Source organism: Lycorma delicatula, chromosome 1 (genome assembly GCF_047948215.1).
Source record: "Lycorma delicatula isolate Av1 chromosome 1, ASM4794821v1, whole genome shotgun sequence".
In the NCBI taxonomy this organism is placed as follows: Eukaryota; Metazoa; Arthropoda; class Insecta; order Hemiptera; family Fulgoridae; genus Lycorma; species Lycorma delicatula.
Window position 1 is genome coordinate 114,801,965 of NC_134455.1, and position 27,479 is coordinate 114,829,443.

Consider the following 27,479-nt stretch of genomic DNA (forward strand, 5'->3'; position numbering starts at 1 on the left):
AATTCTGCCCTACACACGGATTTAAATAAAAAATACTTTATCATTATTTTTACATAATAGAGGTTATTAAAGTAGTATAATTACTAACACTGGTATCAAGTAGAGTATTTAAAAGATTAATTATTTTTTCATTGAAATATGCATTGTATTTAAAGATACACATTGTATCTTAACACTTTTATACTTGTTTTAAAGTGGTTTACAGACAAGGTACGTTTTGTTCACATAAATGTTTGTACCTTTTTAACTCATTACTCATTTCAATCAACCATCGTTCTGAACAACGAACAGATATAAAACAAGTAAATATTTTTCTATCCACAGGGTTTCTTCTTCTCTCAGGTAACTTTAAATATAACTAAATTATTAAATTATGATTTTTACTTTTGACAGTGATATAAAATGATAAGATAAAAAATGAAACAAACAACTAGAATATCAAAGACAGCAAAACAACTGGCGAAGCCAGGTAGTGTAAGTCGTTGTATTCATAAATAAATATTATTAAAATTATTATTATTATAATTATCTTAATTTACAAATTGCAGATTTAGTCATCATTAGCTGTTAGTGATTTATCATACAACTAATAAAATAATTTCATACCCCTGTGTGTGTGTGTGTGTGTGTGTGTGTGTGTGTGTGTGTGTGTGTGTGTTTATTAGGTATCATTAAACTTAAAATTTTGTATCGACAATAAATTATTAATTATAAACTAGAATATCGAAACTGATAAAATTCAAGAACACCCTGTAATGAACTGAAGAAGGCTTCACAGCAATGTAGGCTTCACAACATCTCCCGTCCATCTATTAAAACACAAATTCATCAACATTAACGACAATCTTGCTATTATATACGCCCATCTTTACGGGTGTATTTAGCTACATCTTAACACCCTTGTACATTATGAAATATATAAACACTAAATGAACACTCTAAATTTAATCCTAACAATCTTTCCAGCTACATTTTATTTGGTACATAAGTTATCCGCCAAATTTAAAAATCTGATATGGACCCCACATGACTTCCTTGTACGCCTATTAAATTACATACACACATTTTTTTTTAAATGAAAACTCCATAAAATTTTATTTCATTAATAATTTCTGATGTTTTTTTATTGTTATTATTGAATTATTATTTATAGCAATTTATTTTTACAGAGGTTAACAATTATTAATAAATCAATAAATTTAATTTAAAAAAAAAAGTTAAAAAAGAAAAAGATGAACTCTGGATCGAACCGATATGCCCTTGTAAGATCCAAATATTTGATTAATTAAAATTCCATTTGGCTATAACGCTGAAACCAATGAAAATAAGTACCGCTTATGATATATCGTTGAAAAACTTTCAACGACGGCTTATTACTGCAGTTAAAAAGTCAAATACCCAATTTTTTTTGGATTTGGGGTTTTTTTCGACACTTTTGGTTCAGTCGATTACAATCAAAAGGGAAGGTGCACAAATAGATGTTACAACAGTCCTAAATCCAAAAATTCAACATACTACGGCTAATATTTTTGAGCTACTTTCATAAAGTAAAAAAATTTTATTTTGTGTGTTATAAATGATAAAAACAATTGAATAAAGCATGACATCAAATCAATAAAAATAGGTTACTTTTTCTTTTCTTTACTATTAAATAAAAGCTTCACATGTTCTTTTCCGTCTATTAGGTCAATATCGATTACTTACTAAAAAACTAATCGTAAATCTTATTTATTTTTTCATAAATAGCAACAACATATTGAATTCCAATAATACTACAATCTCATGCGTCTAATATAGACGCATTTGCTGTGAGAAGCGAGAAAATACTGTTCACTTTCTCCTAAAGAGTACTGGACGTAGGCTCGTTTTGGTACGTAAAGTCTAAGCTGCATACGTATTTTCTGTTTGTGGAGTGGAGTGAATTATGTAAAACCATGGATATAGCATCAGATAATATTACGTCTACTTCATACTATTACGTAATTGTATAAATTTGGAAAATTCAATCTTTATATGTACTAATTAAAAGAATATTTTTGCCGGCAGTCAGACATGCATAAAATGTTTATAACTACCAAACGAAATTGTTTTCAGCATCCGCACATTTATGTATTATTTATTACTTGACTCAGTCAAAGCGCAAATAAACTCATCAGTCAATAAATGGATTGGGGAATACCGCAAAGAATCAGTGGCAGGCAAGAAGTGGGAAAGCTTTGTTACACATGGCCCTATAAGCTATAGCCTCCCTCGAGAAGTCAGCGTTGCTGCATTTAGATTAGAAACCGGACACAACTATCTGGCCTCGCACCTACATCGCATACGAGTTCTGACTTCTCCAGAATGCCAGCTCTGCGGCCACGAAACTATGGATGCAGAGAAACTATGGAAACTATGGATGCAGACCATCTGGGAACCTGCAGAGCTCTGAACCACTCGCAGAAGGATAATGAAGGCCCCGTTTACACAGAAGCCCGTCTACACTGGTTAGCGCGTCACAAGATAGCTCAACAGCCAAGAGTGGGCGTGGGCTAGTAAGTATTATTTGTGACTAAAGAAGATCATGCTGGGAGGAAACAACTTTTCTTTTATCCATTTTCTCATAGAACGAGTACGTTTCCTCATTACTGATATTTTCAATGATCCCCTTTCACCCCCTGCAAATAATATTGTTAAACGAGACTTTTAAATATGACAGAAATTTAATACTGAATCTTTGTGATCCTCAAGCTTATCTAGTAAATGAATCTGTGAATACTAATTTTTTCTTTCATATACCCGAATCAGCCACCCTTCTTCCTAATTTTTTTCATGTTTGTAACACATAAAAATCAATAACATTGTACATTTAGTCAGAGTTATAAAAATGTCGAGTCTTTCAGTCAGTAAGTATCTGTTGTCTTCGTGTTTACACCACTATAAAAATAAAGGAAGGAGAAAATTTTCTGAAACGTAAATTATTCTAGTTGAATGTAATATCTTCCTTTAATTTTAAAAGCGAGTAATTAGTTCAGTGTTGTTGAACAGAGATTTTTTTAGGGGGAGGAAAAAGCTCTGCAAGCCTCCGCCAGGTCGGTTCTGACGGCAGTGCGGGACTCTCACCCGCTAAAAAACCTCCCCCTCCAGTCATGCAGGGGCCGAAACTAATCCTTGTCTCATTTACTCAGCCCCCGCGTGATCATCACAACCTCACAGAGAAACACCCGCCTTTTGACGCTTCCAGTCACCACACCATCCCCCCCGTTCCAAGCCACCCCCCGTGTGATCACCCGGGCTCTCTTCTATCCTATTTGAAACGACCCCGTGACGTACCCTGGAAGCGATTGACGGACGACGACTCTGGGGAGCCCCCACCACCCACCCCCAGGGACAGGCCCCACGATCATTCGGACTCCGTGCCTCGGTTCATCCGTTGACCCATACCCTGTCGAATTCTCTCCTCATGCGCCTTTCCATGTATCATGGTGGAGACCACTGTCAATACTTTATCCCACTTGTCCTTGCTGCTAAGCATTACTCATTATATTGCTAGTGTCCACTATTCCTTGCTCCACCAGTCCGACTCTCAAATCTCACCATCATGGGCAGGCGAACACTACATGTTTCGCGGTGTCCTGTTCCTCGCAATCATGACATTGGTTGGTGATTTTCCTACTCATCCGTTGTAAATAATCACGAAAACACCGTGGCCAGTCAGGAATTGGGTAAACTCGAAGTTTGTGTCTCCATGACTTCTCGCCGCCCAACTTCTGACATCTCTGATGAGCCCGTATGTCCATCTACCCTTGGGTGTCGTTTGCCACCTTCTGTTCCACTCTGTGTATAGTTCATCTGCTGCTGACCTCCTGTTTCTATCGTCTACAATGAGGATCCTCATCCTAGCTTGCAAATCCATCGGAGGAACCCCCGCCATCACCAATGCCGCCTCTGTGCTTCTGATCGTGCATCCTACAATTATCCGTAGGTTAAGTCTGCGTTCCAGCCTCATTAGTCGACTCACATTTCGAGCTCTAGAAAGAGATCCCTGCCAAATCTGCATTCCGTATAAAACCACTGAAGAGATTACACTTGCCAGCAGTCCCCTCTTCATGGTCCTTGGACTCCCTTTGTTAATCATGATTCTACTCAATGCCTGAACCCCCCTTTCTGGCTGCCTCTTCCACATCTATGGAGAATGTTCGATTCCTGTCCAGCCACACTCCCAGGTATTTTGTGGCTGTACTAGGCTGTACTGACAGAACATCACCACCACCTTCACCTTTTCCTCCGCGAGGCGAAGGCTAAGAACAAGAGATTACGTTAAATTTGCCCCACATTAAGTTAGATATTTTCTCTCGTATATTGGATCGTATTTTAAATTTATTTTATACAGTTCCGTTTATGTTTTACACACACACAATTTTTGTGTCGTTTATAAAAAAACAGATATTTAATTATTTGTTAAGGATAGATAATTAAAGTTTAAAATAATTTATAAGAAAGAAAGTGATGGAGTAAAATATCGCGGCCAAGAAGGTAGCTCTAATAATGTAAGTAAAAATTCAGAATTTTAGTTTCTTATTTTTTGTACAACACATGACGCTCACTGTCATTATTTTTGAGTTCTAATTATACTTCTTGATAAAATTTAAATTATTTTACAAGATAAAATTTCTATTACTTGTTGGTGCACAACCGTCTATCATTTTTTCTGAAATATTAAATTATTTCAGTTGCAAAATTTAAGAAAAAATTATCTCGTATATAGAGAGTAATAACATTTGATAAGCGTTACAGTCCTTTTATTGGTTTTGTGACAATAAATTTTCAGCTTGTTGAAAAAGCTTTCGAATTATATTTCTGTATTAAAATTAAAACATTAATTATCTAACAGCTATTAAATTTATTAAGAATTTGGATAAAATGGAATTCTTAAACTAAGCAAGATAAAGTGACATTAGAGTTTAAGCGCGACTTTTTTTGTTCGCGGAAATAGTTGTTGCTGAAGGAGACGATATAAAAATAAAAAAAATAGAATAAATAATCGAAAAAAATCAATTATTATTCGAATAGAATAATAATCGGAAATAGAAAATATGATGGGTAATGCTCAGCAGTAAGGAATTATTCAAATCATGTAATTCCTAATTCTACTAGTTTAGACAGTAAACCAATTTTATTCTGGAAATTTCTGTTTTTAATACTTTTGTACAAACTTTGATAGATCGCTATATTTTACGACAGCGACTGAAACTTGGATTGTGAATGAAATATTGAGAAACAGTTGTTACTGAACGAGGCGATATAATCGGAAATGGATAAAATGGGTAATACTCAGCGTAGCTAAATTTTTGAAACAAAATGCTTGTAATCAAAATCAATAATTGGAAACCCATTATTGAGAAATAATACTATGTATAATTTAGTATGGGTATGTTTATTCATTAATTGAACCTGTCAAGGATGTGTCAGGATTTTTTTTTATAGACGCATTTATTTCAACTCCAGCACCAGGGATATAGCTAATTTTAGGTACATAATTTTACGGATCTATTTATTGGTAGCAGGAAAGGTATTAGATAGAATAATAAGTAAGTAGTAATGGTGATGTACAAAGTGTTCAAAAAGTGACGCAACCTTATGGAAGAATGTTTCCTTCTTTTGTTGTTGGTTTAATTGAGGAAAATTGAGGGAAAATGTGTTATACAATGTAGCAGAGAATATTCATTGTCTCCTAATACATTAGATGTGCCATTTATACCCAGACCCAGAATGCCTTCACAGAAAAGTACGGTGTGGTACAAATAAGTCCTCCATCAAGCGGCTATACGACAAGTTCCAAGAGACAGGGAATGTGGCAGATGCATCCAAAATTGGTCGACCGAAGGTGCAAACACTAGAAAAGTTGATCAACGAGCAAGCTGCATATTCTGTTAATCCCAAGAAATCTGTGCGACGCCGATTTAGTCTCTCCGTTGGGAGTGTCCACATGGCATTGCGCAAGTGTTTAAAGGTGCGTCCGTACAGAATTCCGTGTTTTCACAAGTTGTTATCTGCAGACACTGAAAAACGTGTAGCTTTTTGTCAGTGGTTCATGTCACCTTGTAACGTCAGATGGGGAAGTACTCGATGACCGGTCTGACGAGGCACGGTTCCACCTTAATGGAAACTGAATGTACAGAATTCACGTATTTGGCGTACGGAAAATCTACGTCAGCTACTCGGAAAAAATGGGTATTTGGTGTGAAATGTCACATAGGCGAATCTTCATGACATTCTTTCATGGCTTAGTGAACAATGAACACTGCATTCAGATGATGCAACAATTTGTAAACACTACACCTGCACGCCGACTAGAGAACACGTGATTTCAGCAGGACAATGCTATCTCATACAGCCAACAACATTATGACTTTCTTGGATCAGTGTTTTCATGGAAAAGTGATTTCGAAGGGGTTGTGGCCCCCTCGGTTTCCTGATTTATCCCCTCCTGACTTTCTCTCGTGGGGATACCTTAAGGATGCTGCTTACAAAACTCATTCTCACACCATTCCCGAATTGCAGAGCGAGATTGAACGAAGATTCGCTGCAATTCCTCAACAATTTCATGTGTTTAAGAGCATGCAACGTCATATTCAATTATGTGAATCGCATAATGGAGACCACTTTCAACTACTATTGTAACTTACTTATTTTCCCATAAAGTTACGTCACTTTTTGAACACTGTCTTAATGGATGCAATGAATACCTTAAGAATTATTGTAACGATTGAATTGAGTCGGGTATCCGGCATGATATTTCTTTTGCTTCTTCATTATTGTAGTGGCAATGTCGGAAAGCTGCCTTTGTGATCAGCTCAAAAATGTTAATTTTATTTCTGATATATTTAAGGTATTTAAAACCGACCGTCATTATACAAATGGATCTATTAAATGTGGAAGTAGTTTATTCATCCCTACAAAAAAGATATTGTACGTGTAAGAACAAATTAAAAGGTAACACCTGAGGTCATGTGGGTTGAAGTCGTTCTCAGTCTGATATCGAATCGTAATTTGATTCGTTTATGAAAAATTTAAATGGTTTTCAATTTGCCATTATATTTTTGGGTAATTTTAATATTACCAACATACCTTGGAATTGTAGGTCTTTCTGTTTCAAAATAGGTTTTTACGCAAAATGGAAAGTAAAATTGATTTGTAATTTAACAGATTCATTCAATTTTAACGTCATTTACGATGAAAGAGATATTTTTCTGGACTCGATGTTTGATTTAGTGATTGACAGCTATAATCTTTACATTGAAGAGACCGTTGAAAGCTTAGTTCGATCTAACAAGTTCTACCCGTAAAGATGTTTATTTAATCCGTATTTAATTAACCTTGCGTGGTAAAATATTCTAAAGTACAAATATAAGCGAGGTCCTTATTTAAGACTTTATCAACAGATGATTGAAACAGATAAAGACTTTATCAACAGATGATTGAAACAGATAAAGACTTTATCAACAGATGATCGGCGTAAGGTTTTCTTGTCCAAAATTGTGGATAGTACCGGAGCGAGTCCACAGGATGTTATTGTTGAGAAAATAAAGAAAAAATCCTGTTATTAAAGTCCTTTGTAGTTTTCTAAAACGTTGTTGGATTGCTTGAAAAGAAATGCTCATAAATACTGTAAGCAATCTGAAAGTTGAAAAGTTGATTATGACGATTTTGTAAGGCCTAGAAAGTGGTTACAAATCTACTAAAATATGATCGATGGTTATATGAAAAATCATATTTATCATGAAAAAAGAAAATCTATCATGAAGATTTATCATGAAAAAAGAAAATTTCTAGATAAACATCGGTAAATGAAAAATGAATTCCACTAATATATTCTTTAGTAGATGATGTGATAGCACATCCGATTGTTATTTGAACTGAATTTAGAAAGTTTTTTTGCATCGGTATATCAAAATGACCTTGCAATAAAACAGATAGAACCATCGTTAAAAACCAGACTTAGATGTGAAATGGACGATATTTCTTTGATAAATTCTAAAGATGTAACTACAGCAATAAACCGATTAAATAGTAAATCGGCTGTAGGAGGATGGTATTCCGAGATTATTGAGAAAGAAATTTTTTAACTCATTGCTGCTATTCTAGGGTAGATTTTTAGTTAGAAACTAGAGGAGTATTAAAAATAGTATATTTTTTACTTTGATTCGAAAACTTAATTCATCATCTATAAACGATTAGAGACCAGTTCCTATACTTGGAACAATTCCTGAAATGTTTGGAGAAAGTTGTAATTACACTCCTTTGTATATAAGTAAAATGAAAATATTGTATCACCTAATCGGTGTAGATTTTTGAAAGACTGCTTTATGGAAACCGATTTAACTTTTTTTTTAACAGTAGCGGACCAACTGTAGAAAATCAGAATCAGGTAGATGTTAATTACTTTGGTTTTCAGAAAGAATTTGCGAAAGTGCTGATTATTTTTCAACTAAACAAGCTACCAAAACTTGGGTTTAGCAATATTTTTTTTCAAAATGGATTGCTTCGTACTTAATGGTAGTTGCAACTTTAAATCTGTAAAATTTGAAAGTCAACTTCAAGTAAAGTTTTCACAGCGACTTCAGAAATGAAGCAAGGATCAATATTGGGTACACTTCTCTTTTTGTTATTCAATGATGACATTTTAAGAGTTTAGAAGGTAAAATACAATGTCAGTACCATGGAGGGTTATAATGACTGCTCTGGCTGAGAAAGGAATACATCCGTACCTGTGTAGGTAAATCAAAGAATGCTTATCCGACAGATGGTGCGCTGTGGATGCGCAAAAAGAACAGATGGGATTTTGCATATTCGGAGTACCACAAGGCTCTGTTTTGGGGCCATTATTATGGATTACAGCCTACGACGGGGTTCTGGAACTTGCCAGAAGGGAAACCTGCCAGAAGGGATAGAGATCATTGCCTATGCGGACGATATAGCGATCTTGGTGAGAGGAAGACGTGAAGAGGAAGTACAAGATAGAGGTAATCAATCGTAAGCAATGATCGATAACTGGATGAGGAAAAAAGGGTCACCCACGAAATTCAGGTGCATTCTAATGACAGGCAAAACACAAATTCGACCGATAAGTTTAGTAGTAGGAGACCAACCAATTCATGAGACAAGCCCCCTAAAATATCTAGGGGTGTTACTGGATAAGAACGGTAAATTTACTAGTAACATCATCAACTGTTGTAAGAAGGCGGAAGTCATGGTAAAAGCACTGAACGCTTTACTAACGTCGGAAAGTGCACCAAGGGCGTCGAAGAGGAAATTGGTAGTGTCAACAACAACATCGTCAATCTTATATGCAGCACCAGTGTGGGAGACATCCTTATGCATAAAAAGGAATTTGGCTAGAGTTAACAGCGTACACAGGAAAGCCCTAATAGGAGTAGTTTCCGCCTACCGCACGGTATCGTACGAGGCCCTCTGTCCTCGCTTCAGTTCCGCCAGTTGACCTTCAAGTGAGAGAAAGGCTGGATATAGCTCATGGCTCGAGCAGGAGAGACGGTAGAGAACTTATGGTGACCGAATGGAAGAACAGGTGGCGCGCAAGAGGGGTGGCACAATGGACCAAGCAAAGTATTCATGACCTAGATGCGAGGAACGGCAGGAAGTTTGGTAAAGTAAACTTCTACATAGCGCAGATATTAACGGGGTGTGGTAATTTTCATGATTTTTCTGCATAAAATAGGCAGACGTGCGTCACCGTCATGTATGTTTTGCGAAGACGAGCATTCTGTTGAACATACAGACTTCAAATGCCGAAAGTGGGACATACAACGGAATAGGGCGGGTATCGCACAGAGCACATCAGATACCCTTGTGAACTACATGTTACAAGGAACATTGGAGGAGAGTCAACACATATGCCACGGAGGTAATCTGGAGTAAATATCAAGAGGAGCGGCGCCGGGTCTATTAGTGTAGGAACGGGAGGAGGACAGCCCCAGAGGTGAGGGCTGGTATGCCCAGGTATGCCAGTGCCTATGATCCTCTGGGAACTCCAGGGGATAGGAAGCACAGTAAAAGAGAAAAGACCCGGCGCTGTGTTTTGGGCAGATATGTGCGGACACGGCTTCAAGAAAGGGCACAACAAAGACTCCTCAAAAGAGCTGTCCGGCGAGCCGATCTACCGTGCCGGATATACAGTTGATTGGCGGAAAGGCTCGTTAGAGTAACCAGACACTCTCTGGTTGGAGTTATACCCAACAGTCCGGACCGACCTAGAGGAGTAGAGGGGAAAAAAGGTGATATACATCACTGTATGAGCTATATCGAATAATTCTAAAGGCAAAATCTAATAACAGGGTAGCGTAAATGTTTATAAAAGAAAAAATAAGAACAAATCCTTCTAAAAAAAAAAAAATTTAAATTTTACTAGCCTGGAAGGGCGATCGAAGCGAGCCCTGAACGACTAGCTTATGACGATAGGACCCCCCACTTTGTTCGTTATCTTTATGATTGTGAGAATAATACTAATAAATAACACTAAAACTTGAAAAGCTCTCTTTCTTCCAAAGTTTCCTTCGTACTTGACATAGAACCTCCGTAACCTCCATCCTACTCCCCCTAAGGGAACTAGGACCTCGAACTATGGCTTAAAACAGCTTTCCCTGGAATAACAGAAATGTATCCTGAAAATGTGAAATGTTCATACCCTCCTCGACTATTTTTGTAAAACTATCAAGTTTGATGCAAAGTGCCAATTGGTGGTCTCATCAAGTCATTTTTGGTTCTCTGTTAGAATATAAGATTTTTTTTGCTCGATTACGTATTAGCGTTACGAAAACGTGCGCACACTCACTCACACACGCGCACGCACATGCTCAATTTTATTTTATTTTTAATAGTATAGATTTACAAAATCTCTTCATATATAACAAAACGTACAAATCATAAAACCTTTGGATATTTACTATAAATAATTATTTATTTAAAACTTAGAATTTTGTTATCATGATTCACGATATAAATAAGTAAACTTTGAATTCCAGTATTTTCTTTTCGCTCACAAAAGATATTTACGCTATTTTCATGTTAAATTTTTAATTATTCAATCGAATATTTCTACATAAATTCAGATAGACCCACCTATCAGTACTGACGTAGATCTTTAAATAAAATTTTAAAACTGTATCCGGACAACTGGGCTTTTTTCTTATTAATTTTCTTTATTACATTTTCATATACTTATGTTATCATTTAAAAATTATTGTAATGTATTTTACAAATCTAGTTATATGAAAATAATAAAGAACTTATAATTTTTTTCTTTTGCAGATTTTCTCTAATTTAACAGAATGGATCCAAAATTAGATGATACGAATGAGGTATATACAATACATAAATTATCTACATCAGAAGACCTACCTAATACTACTCGTAATATTAGCAGTGATAGCGAAGTAATATCATTGCGGTCAACCTTAACTCAAGTGAGTGTACGGTGAATATATTTCATGCATAGATTATAATTTATTTATACGACATTAAATAAAATTATATTTTATAATTAACTATACTAAACCGTGTACATTTATCCTACATTATGTTTGTGTATAATATATTTACGAGTATATTATATTATTATAAGCGAGCCCTTATGAGCTATAAGTGTATAATATAATGTTGAAATGTTGCAAAATTTAATTCCATAACATTCATTATCAATTAAAGTTTGTAAATAGTTTTTCTGAAATTAATTTACTAACAGTGATTTAATTTCATTCTTTAAATGTTTTATGTTATAACATGAAATATATTTCAAATATAAATACTTTGTGAATTTGGCTCATAAAATGCGATGATCACTGCATCCAGAAAAGCCTGAAATAGGTCGTTTTCTAATCAATTAAAACAAGTAATCATCAACAGATGTTATTCACATCGTATCAGTAGTAAAGGAAATGTGTACCAGTTCCGATAGTTATAGGGGTAGCGGTTAGTAGCTTTCTTTATTCCAACATACTTCCGTTAAGATACAATTTATTGTTAACCGAATTCTCTTTGACAATTTTCCATTTCAGAATTTTCCGTTTGTTTATCGAATATAAATTTCGAATGACTGAACAAATTTCCTAAGATCTCGCATAAAAAACTAAAATTAAGTATGTTAAAGAAAAAATTTGGCAGAAGGTTGGATCTTTGAAACGCGGTGGTAATATTAGTTAATTTTTGTTTAAAATAAAAAAAATCCTCTTTACCACAATTTACGACACCTAGACTACAAAATTAGCAACCGTCATTTTTAAATGGAAAATTTTATAGCAGTATGTAGAGTACGTCGATTCGCAGGTGAGCTCTGAACGATAGTCTGGTCACAGCAACACTAGTAATGTCAATGTTATTATATAACGATTCACTTAGTCTTTTATATCGGTTGGTTAGAATGTATTTTATGAAACATGTTTATAACGTTTTTGTTACTATTTTTATAAAATAATCTAAAATTCTTATTTTTTTAAAGAATTTATAAATTGATTGTCTAAATCTAATAAAAGTTAGATTGACTAATTATATTAGCCTTTTTCTTTTTCCTGTTTAGTCTCCGGTAACTACCTTTCAGATAATACTTTAGAGGATGAATGAGGATGATGTGTATGAGTGTAAATGAAGTGTAGCCTTCTACAGTCTCAGGTGGACCATTTCTGAGATGTGTGGTTGTTAATTGAAAACCCAACCACCAAAGAACACCGGTATTCCACGATCTAGTATTCAAATCCGTGTAAAAATATCTGTCTTTACTAGGACTTGAACGCTAGAACTCTCGACTTCCAAATCAGCTGATTTGGGAAGACGCGTTCACCACTAGAACAACCCGGTGGATTAATTATATTAGCCTGAATAGAATAGTTAATAATACCAGTTGTTTTAACATTTGCGTATTACTTCTACAGATAAGATTGAAATGAAAAAAAAAGTGAAAAATCAAAGTTACTCGTACTTAACTTTTTTTTTATTGTCCACTCGCTATCCGATTTTACAATTATGGAAAAATCTTTATCAGCTTCTATGTCATTATTTTCTGTAGTCAGACAAAACTTCTGAATCATTAACATTAACTACAAAGGACTCGATGACGTCGCAATCAGTCTTTAAATTGTTCTCTGGTGCTCTTTCACTTTTTTTGGAGAGAATGCAAAATTTCTTTGCCACATCTTTTTTCCAATTTCGAAATTCTGTGTTTGCACAAATGCATGACATCATCCAGATTAAACATTGGTTGTGAGATATTATCCTGTTCTACCGTTAAATAACACAAATAACACAACACAAATCAGTTCACTCGTGTTAAATTCTGTATGATACCGAGGAATTCGAATAATTATATGTTCTTTCTCTATGTTTCTTTCTGAAGTTAACACTTCAACGATGACAGTTATTTGTTCGTTTTACTTGTTCATACAGTACAACTTTTAGCTCTTCGTCTCTGAAAGATTAGTTGTGATTTCTTAATCGATTTTGGATAACTACTGTAAAGAATGACTTGTTATCTATCTGAGCGTTGTGATAGGATGAGTTGTCTATCACTTTATACTTTTATCTATAAAATTGTGTATTCAGTTTTTATACTGTTTCAAAGAACTCTTTTAATGGTTGTTAGTAAAAAGGACTGACATGTGTTATTTATGTTGATCTAATATGTCATATACATAATCTACTTGTGCATTGAAACAGTTATCTGTTACTACTACTCTCATTTTCAGATATTTTACTTTTAATTTCTATTTTTTTTATTTTTACTTAATACAAAATTTAAAGATTACTGTTTAATGAAATTTTTTATAAATTCTACTCAGACAAGAACATGGTATTTGCACAATACAAAAGTATTTAGAATACTTTGTATACTGGAACAATATAAATAACCAAATAAGTTCATTTCAGGTCAGTAACTTTAAGATTATGGTGACCCTGAAAGAGTAAAGTGGAAAATATACCACTGCATAAAATAAGTTTGCAACTCGGCATATGATCTCAATGTTCAAGTAATGAATTACTAAATCTTGACCACCCTTTTTCAGTAAATCTGAAATGAAACTGCTAAAATACTTGAAGTATTTATTTACATTTAATGTGGCTGCTAATCATTCTTCTTGTTTATAAAAAACTTCTTCCTCAAACTAGGTTATTCTCACTTCCAATGACCCTGGATCTGGTAGAATTTTATAATATCCCTTGCAGTGAAATAAAAAAGGTAAATACATTGCACTGTGAGCAATCTATATAGGCCATAGGTGAATAAAATCCTTAATAATACATTATACATTATAGGTAACTGCATAATAACTCAATATTTACATCCTTCTGTTAAGAATTATATAAATTGTCATTACAATTATACTGTAAGCTATTTGCAAATGCAAATTTTTTTTAAAATTGAAGTCATTGAAGTTGAATAAAATGTCTAATTTTAGTCCTTTGAGTTGGGAAGGATTATTTCAAGTTTGAAAGGAGTAAAATTCATAGCTTGCTCTAAAACGTGAGAAACAAGTTTTTCATATAATTTTATCACTTTTTAAGTTTGCATAGGTTAGTTTTAAGGAACGTATATTGAGGCCTACGTTTACTCCATTTTGTCATGAGATATTTTGGGATTACTGAAAAATATATTTCCATTTTTTTTAAATCTAAGGAAGGATAAACACAAAGTTTAAATGAAAGTGAAAAATGTGTAAAAAAAAAAATAGCTCCAAAATTAATTTTAAACCTGTTAAATTTACAACGAATATTGCAACATAAATACGTTAGAAAAAGATAAGATATTCACTCAAATTGAGATGGTTGGAAAATAACTTGTTAGACCATATAGGCTCATCTATTATATAAACAAATTTTTAACTGATGAAGAGCTTTTATTTTAGATAACTACAATGTTTATTTTTGGCATCTTCGTAATTGGAAATACAGTAGTAACTGCCATGCCAACCATTGTTATTGGAGCTTTATTGAACAATGATAAAGAAGATTTTTCATTAAATGAAAATGATGCCTCTTGGTTTGGTTAGTACAAATTATTGTATTATTTTATATTATATTTTAGATTTTCAATTATTTTGATATGCTGATTTTTACTTTCCAGCCTAATGATAAAAGACATTTAATCAAATTACACATATTTACATAAAAGTAATAGATGTTTTAACATGTGCTTTTTATTATAATAAGTACCAGCCAATTTCAGAGTTGACCAACTCTTGATAAAGAACAGTTCATTAATCTTTTCACTTTTGTATGATACTGATTTGTTTTTACACTACTGCCCAAAAAGGAGTGTAACGTATTTAGGGTGTTTGTATGTATGTATGTATATATGTATGTATGTATGTTTATACCACCGCTCTACAGCTGAACCAATTTATAACTATGACCCTGCATTGGAATCCTTACATTACCAAGAGTGTAATGTAAGGTTTGAGCTACATAAATATGAATATATGTATTCATTCATAGTGTTCTGTCATTAGGACAGGTCCTGTCATGGCGGCTGCTCTCTATCTCTTTCTATCCTTTGCTAACCTCTTTGTTTCCGCATATTTTCCCTTTTCCATAATCCCATTCATCATTTGAAAACTCTTCCTTTCTTTTCATTCACCTGCCTTCTACCACATCCAGTAATAAATAACTTATTCTCATGCAATGCACTAGCCACTTCCTTTTTCCTATATTCAATCACATTTAGCATTCTCCCATTTTCTTTGATTCTTCCTAATACTTCACTTGTTACATAGTCTTGCCATCTAACATTTATCATTCTGTGCCACTCCCGCATCTCAAAAGCCTCAATTTGTTTTCTCATCACCCATGTTTCAGCTCCATAGAGCATCACACTCCAAATAAAACATTTCATTAATCTCTTCCTTAATGCTAAGTTTAACTTTCCACACAACAGTCTCCCCTCCTTCATATATATGTTTCAATAAATTTTAAAAAAATTGAAAAAAAAATTATACTACATACAAATGCTATAAACAAAGTTGTTATCCACATGCCCTTTAATTGTCCTATATTAGTAATTATCCTTTATTAAAGAGCAATGTTTGTCAGCAATGTTTTTTTGCAGTCATGTTTTTTAATTTTTAATATTTATCTTTTGTCTTATTGAGTGGTACATTTTTCTGACAAGTTTCAAGTTCTTAAAGTATTTTGAAATATGAGTGATGCTAATAATGAAAGTTTATTTTCCTGTAGTGGTCAGAATTTAATCTCTTCTGGAAGTGAAAATAGCGTTACAGAAATAACACAGTAGAAAGTGTAAAATGTAGTAAATTAAGTTATAAAAACAAAATGTTAAATAATGAAAAGAGCTAAAGGAGAACAGTTTTTAACTTGAAAGAGATAACATTAATGAAAAGCAAATAGGAATAGATTGTAAATACAAATTAAAATGTTTTAAAAATTAGTTTTGATAAGAAAGAAGCACTTTTTATTGAGTTATCAAAAGTGTTGCAATAGAGATAAACAAGGTCTATAACCTAGTGGGATGATGTATGTTAAAATGTAATGACAAAGATCAAACAGATACTGAACACAACAGCAATATTCATATTAGCACAATTTAAGAACTGGAGAAAAAGAATTTCCAGTAAGTCTGTTTTTTTTCTAAAGTTTCAGTAACAAAATATTAAACAAGTAAAATTCATTCAAACCTTTTGAATATTATATCTTAACATTTGTACCATGCTTGGTAAAAATTTTCTGAATTGAATCATTTGTTGATGTTAAGGAAGTTGATGGTCAAATCAAAATTTCCCACCAAATCATTACATCCATCATTAGCGACTTATCAGTGTAATGTGTACTGGTAAATTTGTAGTCTTGAACAAGCTCAAGTCAACTACTCCTGAGATGTATGAAACCCAACCACCAAAGAACACCGATATCCACGATCTAGTATTCAAATCCGAATAAAAGTAACTACCTTTATTAGGATTTGAACCTGAGAACTTCGACATTGAAATCAGCTAATTTACAATGACAAGTTTACCACTAGACCAACCCGGTGGGTCAGAACTAATTTTAATTATATTTTTGGATCATAAAGTTCACACATATTCCAGAAATTGTGATTGTCAAAATAAACAATGACCCTGATCCTGAAATAAGAGTATAACTGCTTGAAAAAAAATTGTTTGAAAAACAATGATTCATTTCTTTATTTAACATTATATGGAGCATTAAGAGAAAAGCGTATGTTTGAAAAGACAAATCATACAATTTTTGTGTTCTGATTTCCAGCAGAAGTTTTCCTTACCTTGCACAGCAATATACTTTATAGCAGAAAATCTTAAGAAAATAACTTATATATTTATGTACAAGCCATAGAATATCTACAACAAAAATACAAGCAGAAAAAGTAGTAATGAGTTTGTTAAATATATCCTTGTTACATTATCAGCAAATGCTAATGTTTCATATTTATTTTCTGATAACTGTTTGTTTCAGAAGAACTATTTGTGGCTCAGTTCTCATATTAGCTCGTTCAGTGGTTGGTCAAATTCAGTTATAACCTGCAGAAAATTCACAGTCATTAGTTTCACAAGACATTATTTTACTTGGGGAACATTATATGAAAATGACAAAGGTTGTCATGAATGAATAACTTAAAATTCAAAATGCAAAGTGATTTGTTTTTTCAAGGAAGGTACAAGTAACCAATTTTAAACTCAAAATTTCTTCCCTGCAACAAAATTGAAAGCAAATTTTGCTTTGTCAGGGCTAGTGTAAAAAGGAGGACATCGCAAGAGGTCTGAGTAAAAAAGATAAGGTAGAAAATGTAGAAGAAGAATGGGAGAATGTTAAAAAGGAAATTCTTAAATCAGCAGAAGCAAACTTAGGCGGAATAAAGAGAACTGGTAGAAAACCTTAGGTTTCAGACGATATACTGCAGCTGATGGATGAACGTAGAAAATATAAGAATGATAGTGATGAAGAAAGTAAAAGGAACTATCGTACAGGAACCAAACAGCAACAGTAACAATTGAAGAACATAAGAAAGAAGCCGTAATAAGAAAGGGAGTCCGATAAGGATGTTCCCTATCTCCGTTACTTTTTAATCTTTACATGGAACTAGCAGTTAATGATGTTAAAGAACAATTTATATTCGGAGTAACAGTACAAGGTGAAAAGATAAAGATGCTACGATTTGCTGATGATATAGTAATTCTAGCCGAAAGTAAAAAGGATTTAGAAGAAACAATGAACGGCATAGATGAAGTCCTACGCAAGAACTATCGCATGAAAATAAACAAGAAGAAAACAAAAGTAATGAAATGTAGTAGAAATAACAAAGATGGACCACTGAATGTGAAAATAGGAGGAGAAAAGATTATGGAGGTAGAAGAATTTTGTTATTTGGGAAGAAGAATTACTAAAGATGGACGAAGCAGGAGCGATATAAAATGGCGAATAGCACAAGCTAAACGAGCCTTCAGTAAGAAATATAATTTGTTTACATCAAAAATTAATTTAAATGTCAGGAAAAGATTTTTGAAAGTGTATGTCTGGAGTGTCGCTTTATATGGAAGTGAATCTTGGACGATCGGAGTATCTGAGAAGAAAAGATTAGAAGCTTTTGAAATGTGGTGCTATAGGAGAATGTTAAAAATCAGATGGGTGGATAAAGTGACAAATGAAGAGGTATTGCGGCAAATAGATGAAGAAAGAAGCATTTGGAAAAATATAGTTAAAAGAAGAGACAGACTTATAGGCCATATACTAAGGCATCCTGGAATAGTCGCTTTAATATTGGAAGGACAGGTAGAAGGGAAAAATTGTGTAGGCAGGCCACATTTGGAATATGTAAAACAAATTCTTAGGGATGTAGGATGTAGGATGTAGAGGGTATACTGAAATGAAACGACTAGCACTAGATAGGGAATCTTGGAGAGCTGCATCAAACCAGTCAAATGACTGAAGACCAAAAAAAAAAAAAAAAAGTACCAATATTGGTATACTTTAAATTGTAAGAAAATAGAATTTGAGAATGTGAAAATTACAATTTTATTAAAATTGTGCCCATTATCTAATTCAGTAATCTTTAGATCTGTTTATTCCTATTCAGACTTAATCAGAACCCATATGTCTAGTAAAACATTTACTGAGAATGAGTAAATTTTAGAATTTCATTAGCTATCATACAATTCTTGTTACAGAGCAGAAGAATATGTTTTTAATAATGAAACTGTATCTACGCTTAAAAGATTATATCTAGACTAAATTCTTTTCTTCAAGTTGTGATAAAAAATTTCAATTACCAGTCAGGACTTGTTCATTGAAAATATACACTTCTACAGTCTAGGTCAATTATTTTTTAATATATGTCAATTGATATGAAAATACCTATTGATACATAGCAATATACCTACTGATAATAGCAATTGTACATTTGAATGGTGGATAAAATAAAATATCAATAAATAATTTGGTATTGAATTTTTTTTACAGGAAGTATAATTTATGGTTGTCACCCTTTTGCAACTTTATTATCTGGCTTCTGTCAAGATACCTTTGGAAGGAAACGTACACTACAAGCAGTGAACATACCTATTCTTATAGGATGGGTTCTCATATATTTCTCAACCAGTGTAGTGTACCTTGATTGTGCAGCAATTTTATTAGGAGTAACTCTTGGATTCATAGAAGCACCTGCATTATCATATATTGGTGAAATTTCAGAACCACGACTACGAGGAATAATGTGTATATCAACAGGCGTATTTGGAAGCATTGGAATGTTGCTCGAAAGTTTAATTGGTGCATTAACAGATTGGCGTACCACTTGTGCTATTAGTGCTGCGTTTGCAGTGGCAGCCATCATAGCTCTGACCCTAGTATGATATTATAACTACTTATAATTATTATATCTTCTATTACTTGTAAATTTGTAAGTTCCATATCTATAATGTTAACTTTTTTTCAGCATTAAGTTCACTTTGTAGTTATAAAATAAAAGGAAACCTCATGCTCCAGCCATCCCAACCTCGCAGGGAAAGACACCCACCTTGTGGTGATTTCTGTCACGAGCCATTCCAAGCCCTGAGAAGCTTTACCAGAGGTCATCTTTAGACCGTCTAACTGATTACACCTCACAGTCATCAGCTAGGCCTCAGTTAAGATGCCACCAATGTAAATGCCTTGGCAGTCATTTACAACAGTAAAATGTATTACCTCAGCTAATGCCTTCGCTTTAGGCTTCTTTTGGACATCTTCATTCTGCTGTTCCTACAATATCACTCTCTGAATTAGCTAACCGAGTTCACGGAAGCGCGAACACTGTGCCTAGTCCAATTTTAATACCAATGCTTGTGACTGTTCATGGGCTGCATGAACAACTATGCCCTCGGTAGCGCAGTCACCCCTCCCCTGTTTCGGCTAAAACTCTAGCCATCCGGGATCCTACTCCGTTTAAACACCTTCAGCCGATCTAAGTAATGCAAGGAAACTGAGGAAACTAGCCACTATTGACTCCCCATGGACCTTCTAATTAACTCGAAGATCCAGAAAGAAGTTCACTCTCTCAAGTTCTCTAACTGCTCTGGTACATTCAGCCTCGTACCAGCGTATAGAGGATAGACATGGAGGACATGGTTCACCCTATCATCAACCCCGCAATCTGGGCACAGACCTGAATCTACTAAACGAAACATATCCAGTCTCTCCTGAAAAGCACCATGCTCGGAAAAGAATTGCATAATATACCGATGGAGGAAATCTACCTAACCGCGCGCAAATCAGACACAACTAGAAATATGTGCGGGTAACGAACAACAGGGGAGTCATCCCACCTGGCCTTCCAAGATGTATAACCCTCGTCTTTAATTTCCCGCATACGTTCCGAAGTAAGAAGACCATCCTGTTTGGAAATATAACGTTCCTTACGTTCTATGACAAAAATAACTATCTGCTTAATGCCAGCAATAACATAGACTGCCTCCCGCGACACAGTTCCGTAACCGTCGACAAAAGAAGGCAAAAGAAAAAGCCAAAAGAAGGAGATGCTGGGCTCTCAAAAGAATGTCCCTATAACACCTAAAGATCATGCGATGAGCCTAGACAGGTGAAGCCTGTGTGGGCTCACATAATAGCCTCACTTACACCCTTGTAGAGAATGCGCATGGTACGGAAATTCAACCTCCAATCGACATGGATAACTCTTCGAATTCCAAAAAAGGCAGCAACAGCTTCCTTGGCAACATATTGAAGGTGTTCCTTCAATCGAAGATTCTCATCAAGGATTACATCCAAGTATTTCTGAGCAGAAACATCATACGCCAAACAGTCAGAATATTATAATCTAAACCGAAAGATACAGAAAACTTGAAAAAAAAAATGGGCGTTTATAGTTTTAAAAATAATATTATTAGCAGATTGTGTAACCTTAAAAAATTACATTCCTTTTCCTTTAGTGAATTTGAATAATTATGATTTGAATCATTAAATTATATCCTTTTTAGCATACACTTTGTTTTCACAGACTTATACTCTCAAATGATCTGCATGTGCTATTTTTTTAATTTTTCACCTGCTAAAGAATGAAGTGATGAATAATTTGTATAAATTGTAAAGCCTGGCCGGCCTCCGTGGCGTGAATGATAGCGTTTCGGCCTTTCATCCGGAGGTTCCGGGTTCGAATCGCGGTCAGGTATGGCATTTTTCACACGCTAGAAAATTGTCATTCATTTCATCCTCTGAAGTAATACCTAACGGTGGTCCCGGAGGTTAAAACGAAAAAAAAATTGCAAAGCCTGATATAAACAATTAAAGAACCTAATAAAATAATTGTACTCAATCTTTCTTCATGGTAAAGGAAATAACTAATTAAAAAGTATGATGCTTATGTTAATTCAAATATTTAGTTTATTATACAGTGTTCCATTTCTGAACACAAAACATAAATCCATAGGAAAAAACAATGTAGCTCAGCTTCCAATAAAACTGATAAACAAAAAAAAATTGTTTTAATGTTTCTCAAGTATGATAATATTTCTTGAATTGCTTTTTTGCGTACATTACAGATCTGTAAATACAATTTTTTTATCACCCTTAGTTTTAAATAAATTATGCTTCAAAAAAAATTAAGGAGAAATATGAAGTAAATCTGTAAAATTTATAATTTTGCATGGCCATACCTGTGTTAGAATGATTTCGCTGATGCTTTTCTTTTATAAATAGCCTCAGGCACATCCAGAATTAATGTCCAAAAGTAATTGGCTAGTTAGTTAGTATTCCATTTCCCTTTATAGCGGTTTTCCATCACCGAAAAATCTTGGTGGAAATGTTTACCGTGTTCGTCACTTACGTCACATAGATTGTCCGGGAAAAATCCAGATGTGAGTGAAGGCACACAATTATGTTTCAAAAACATATTACATTCCACAGCTCTGTATGAAGTAAGAAGTTGATTAATAACATCGTGGTAATTGTCGGATTTTTGTTTTCCGAGAAAAATTTTGCAAACGTCTTTAAATGAAGCCCAAGCTGCACTTTCTACATTATTTAACATCGAGTTAAATATATCATCTTTAACAACTCTCTTATTTGAGGACCAACAAAAATTCCTTCTTTAATTTTTCCTTCACTTACGTTTGGAAATTTCTCCTGATGTACAAAAATCCGGAACTATCCTTCTTCTTTGCTTATACAAAATTTTTCATTAGTTCTAGCTTGATATGGAGAGGGGTAAAAATATTTTTTTGGGTTCAACTAATAGCTCATGAATAATATTTTTCCCATTTGGAGTTAAGTTGTCTCGTTTCTTCCACTCTTTGATAACATAATGTTTATCCCTAGCTCGGCTGTCCCATTCGCAAAGAAAACACATGTACTTAGTATAGCCTAATTGCATGCCTAACAAAATAGCTAAAACCTTCAAATCACCACATATGTTCCAGCTATGTTTTTTAATAATTTATTTTTTTATGAACATCTTTTATCACATAGTATGTCTCTTTCAAATTAATAAGCGATTGGTATTGACAGATATTTGTTACCGCTGCGTAGTAGAACCACTTTTTAAACTATACATGGATGAATCTATGAAAAGGCGCCAGTCCTCAATTAGTGCATAATATATGAGGAGCCCACATCTTATCCTGATCACCAATTTTACACTAAAAGTACAAATGATATGCTTTTTTAATTAAAGGTGTAATGGTTTTTCTATTTGATTTGGTTTTTTGATAAGCACATACATAACAAAAGGCATCCACATCATTTACACAATTTCAAGGCATTATGACACTCTACTGTTAAAAAACTTAAAACAACAATAAGACTGAACAAAATTAATTCATTCCTAAATCCAGTGCTTAATACAAACAACACAGCTGTGTTTTCAGCTACATGTTATGATCTGCACAGACATGATTAATCTTCTCCATGAAGGCTCACTCTTCAGTATTAGATATGATGTCATAATATGTGAAGATAATATGATTTAATTCTTTGTCTAGTATTGTTTATTTATAGCTTACAAATTATGTTAACAAAATTAAACAATAAAAAATGAGCTAACAAAATACAATATAGGAGCTTAAAATGGTAACTATATGTTGAAAAATGAAAAAATCCTTTAATTAAAATTTAAACATTTTTCAAAAATGGTGGGTGATAGAAAAATTCTTAGTTAATATTCATTTTCAGAATCAAAAACAGATTAAAATCATGTATCACATGTAAGGAAACAAAAATTATGTTTATCAGTTAATAAACTTATTGAAAAAATACTTTGGATGCAAACCTGAAGAAACTGATTTTACCACTAAAAATAATAATGATATCCAACATTGCATTAAATTCAACAAAAATAAATTATGTTTAATTTAAAAGTTTTATAAATAAATTTTACTATAATAATATCAATTGTGTTATTAATGATTAAATTAATCCTGAAATAGCAATTTAAATTTTCTTTCATGAATCTACAATATCATATTCAATCAGATCTCCATACCTATTAAAAAGACATATGTAAAATTGTAAAAGAAATTTATTTTTTCTGTATTAAATTACAATTTCTGAACCTTTATATACGTAAATTTTATTTCAGTGGAAAAGTACCTCTAAAGATTTTCTCCAGTAAGTAATTTTTGGTCCTTGTATTGTGTACATAGACATAATGCGTAACTGAGTATCATGTTATGATTGGTAGATGTTACTTAAATCACGAAGAATGGTAACAATTAAATTCTTTGAAACAATATTTTTTAAGATGTTGTTTTCTAACATTCCTATTGATGACCAAGATTTCCAGTAGGGGTAGTTAAAACAACATTCTTTGGTTATCCTTTTTGAGAACAGAAAAAGTTACAAAGAACAAGTTAAATACAACAGATTGAGGATTCCTGCCTAGGTAAAAAATGGCTGAAGAAGTAGTGCTAACAGTTAAATAAAGGCAGTCACAAAAAGTAATAAAATATTGTTACAAAACATAAAAATGACCTTTACAGTGGAAGTTTAGCTCAGAAGTGAAGCCAGTTGTCAAATTCTGACTGCAATCCAATCAATAGAAGCTTTCCTTCAATTGAATTGAAGCTTATCCTTCATCTGTCTGATTCTCTTGAAGACTGGTAAAGCAAGACGTTTCAGATGTGATGGCAGTTTCTTTGTTTCATAGTCATAACCACAAACCAAGTTCTTATCTACAGTTATAAAATTTTCTAAAAAGGTTCCATTCCTTGAATACTGTGTGGAGTTTCATGCAACAAAATAACACCATTAAAAACATATGCATGATTTTTCAATGCATACCCAATTCTTTGGTAAGAATCTTATAACATAATTTGTATCCAATTAATTGTATCCTTCACATAGTTCTTGATTAATCTGATATTAGCTCTTGTTATGAATGAATAGTTGAATTTTTGACAATTTAGAAAGTTCTTCAGGTTGTAGGCTTTCCATTTTGGTTGTTGTCATTAATCTATATTCATCAGCCTTTTATAGCACATGCCATATATTACAAAACAACTATTTATGCCAAGAGAAATGATTTCTCATTAAACATTGGTTGTCAGGTCTTTTTTCTGAAATCCACTCAAATTCTAAAAAAATTCTTAAAAAACAAAAAGAGGTTCTATTAATGGGGATGCTCATAGTTTTCACAATATGAGCACTAAAATTATATGACACATTATATCATATAATTAATTATATCATTATTTAATCATAAATAATATAAAGAAATAAAATAATTTTATAATAAAAGAGAATTATAGTAATTAATTATAATTCTCTTTAAAAGTATTATTTATATATATATATATATATATATATATATATATATATAAATTTTAAAACATGAGATTAATTATGTAAAAATGTAATTATTTTTAGATTCCAGAGTCACCAGTATGGTTATTAATAAAAAATCGTACTTCTGAGGCAGAAAAATCCCTATGTCGGTTACGAGGTTGGGTGCACCCTTCGAAAGTAAGAGAAGAATTTTTATCGTTGCAAGAATACGCAAAGTCATCTAATGCAAAAAAAAATGAAAAAATTACAGGATCAAACAATAGCAAAGGCAATTATACATAGTTAAATATTTAACAACTCATATTAACCTGTTTTGTAACTTTCTCTTGAAAATTCCTACCTTCCATTAACTTTTAATATTTTTTTTTTAACCGAAATCCAATTCAATTAGAGCAGAATATGTTATGAAATCTGTTGATAGTACATAAAAATATTGCAGCCAGCTAATTAAAGTAAGTTAAAACAAGAACTAATTTAAAAAATTGGTCCATTTTGATTGCAATTTGGCAATTCCACTTCAAGTGAGTAATTACATACTACAGTATCCATACTCATTTATTTTCATGGATTTTCAATATTCACACAGTTGTAATTTAAAAGCTACTTACTGCTATTCATCTTACTCAAGAAGTGCAATATCCTTTTATAAGAGCTAAATGCAGTTAAATTCTTTTTAAGTATCATTCAAGCAACTTAGCCAAATGCCAGAAAAAATACAGACAGTATAGAGTTCTATTACTATGAAATTAAGCTTTACTGCAATTGTTTGTACAGTGGCACCCCAATTTTTCGGATTGACCTTTGTGAGGGCAATTGTGATAATTAGAAGATTAAAAAAAAAGGTTTATCATACAAACTGAATTTATTATAATATTTAATTAGAATAATTAAATATTATCACACTTAATAAAAAGATGAAAATATAAAAAATAAATGTATTTCACAAAAATTACGAAGTTACTTAATATACATACAATTTAATAAAAAAAAAACGTAATAAGTGTCTATTATTGTATAGTAACGCATTACAAAAATCCAATAAGTAAAAATTTGGCAATAAAAAAAAAATCAGAATTCACAAAAATTATATGAAAGAAATTCAAATTTATACTACCATACTATTTTTAGAAAAAAGTCATTAAAAAAGGAGCTTATAAGAAAAACTTATAAAATTTTATGAAAGATAAATTGAGTTAATGTTATAAAAGATATTATTTCTTAAAAATTACAAAAAATTATGCTGCATGGTTCAAAGAAACGGGAAATTTAAAAAAATAAATAACGTTAATGAAAAATTTTTTTAGAAAATGAATTTTATTTCATGTAATTGTACAAATGTTGCCATTTTAGGATACATACATTTTAGTTTATTTTTTAAAGATGACATCTTCCAGGTGACCTCCTCTTCTACGTAAACACTCACGAGGTCTCTTCGTTAAATTGTTCATGGTTTGACGTAACATCTCAACTGGAATTTCCGCAATTGCTTCTCGGATCTTTGCCTTCAGTTCTTCCGTTGTAGCAGGTCTACTGTGGGACACTTTGCTTTTAAGCTGACCCCGCAAAAAGTAATCGCAAGCTGAGAGATCAGGCGATCTGGGAGGCCATCTAATGTCACCATCTCGTGAAATGACGTTGTCCAAACAATCGGCGTACAGCTGCCGTCGATATTCGTGCAGTATGTGACGTTGCTCCGTCTTGTTGAAACCAGGCTGGGTTAAGAATTGGTGGAAATCTCTTTTGTTGTTCCACAACAAAGGTTTCAAGCATGGCTACGTAACGAGCCGACGTCAGTGTAATTGCAAGACCGTTGTCATCCTCAAAAAAATAAGGGCCTATAACACCGTAACATGACATAGCACACCACACGGTCACTTTCTGGCTGTACAACGGAAGCTGGTGTAGCTGCGTAGGATTTTCTTGTGCCCAGTATCTGAAATTTTGCTTGTTAACAAATCCACTGAGGTGGAAATGCGCTTCGTCTGACATCCACAGTTCGTGAACAAACTCTTCGTTATCGTTTATCTTCTGAAGCATTACATTACTGAATTGTGCTCGCACAACTGCATCGTTCGGTTTCAGTTCCTGGACGATCTGCAGCTTATATGGATGGTATTGCAAGTCCTTCACTTACATTCTTCGAACACTTGTACTATACAATTGTAAAGATGCTGAGAGACGATGGATTGACCGATGTG

At 33.2% G+C, this 27,479-nt stretch overlaps 1 protein-coding gene across 1 annotated transcript; it reads left to right on the forward strand.

Annotated features, from left to right (window-relative positions):
- Positions 1–203: 203 nt before the first annotated feature.
- Positions 204–25,563, forward strand: LOC142317604 (facilitated trehalose transporter Tret1-like). Its single transcript, XM_075354160.1, has 5 exons — positions 204–342; positions 11,308–11,462; positions 14,892–15,030; positions 19,474–19,859; positions 25,363–25,563. Exons 2-5 carry the CDS (start codon positions 11,328–11,330, stop codon positions 25,561–25,563), a joined length of 861 nt encoding a protein of 286 aa, XP_075210275.1. The 5' UTR covers positions 204–342; positions 11,308–11,327.
- Positions 25,564–27,479: the final 1,916 nt, after the last annotated feature.

Excerpts from the sequence above, each read along its gene's own strand:
- LOC142317604 (XM_075354160.1), top strand. The coding sequence starts at position 11,328 with ATGGATCCAAAATTAGATGATACGAATGAGGTATATACAATACATAAA. Across the intron at positions 11,463-14,891 it reads TGCGGTCAACCTTAACTCAA|ATAACTACAATGTTTATTTT; the intron begins GTGAGTGTACGG and ends CTTTTATTTTAG. Across the intron at positions 19,860-25,362 it reads CCATCATAGCTCTGACCCTA|ATTCCAGAGTCACCAGTATG; the intron begins GTATGATATTAT and ends AATTATTTTTAG.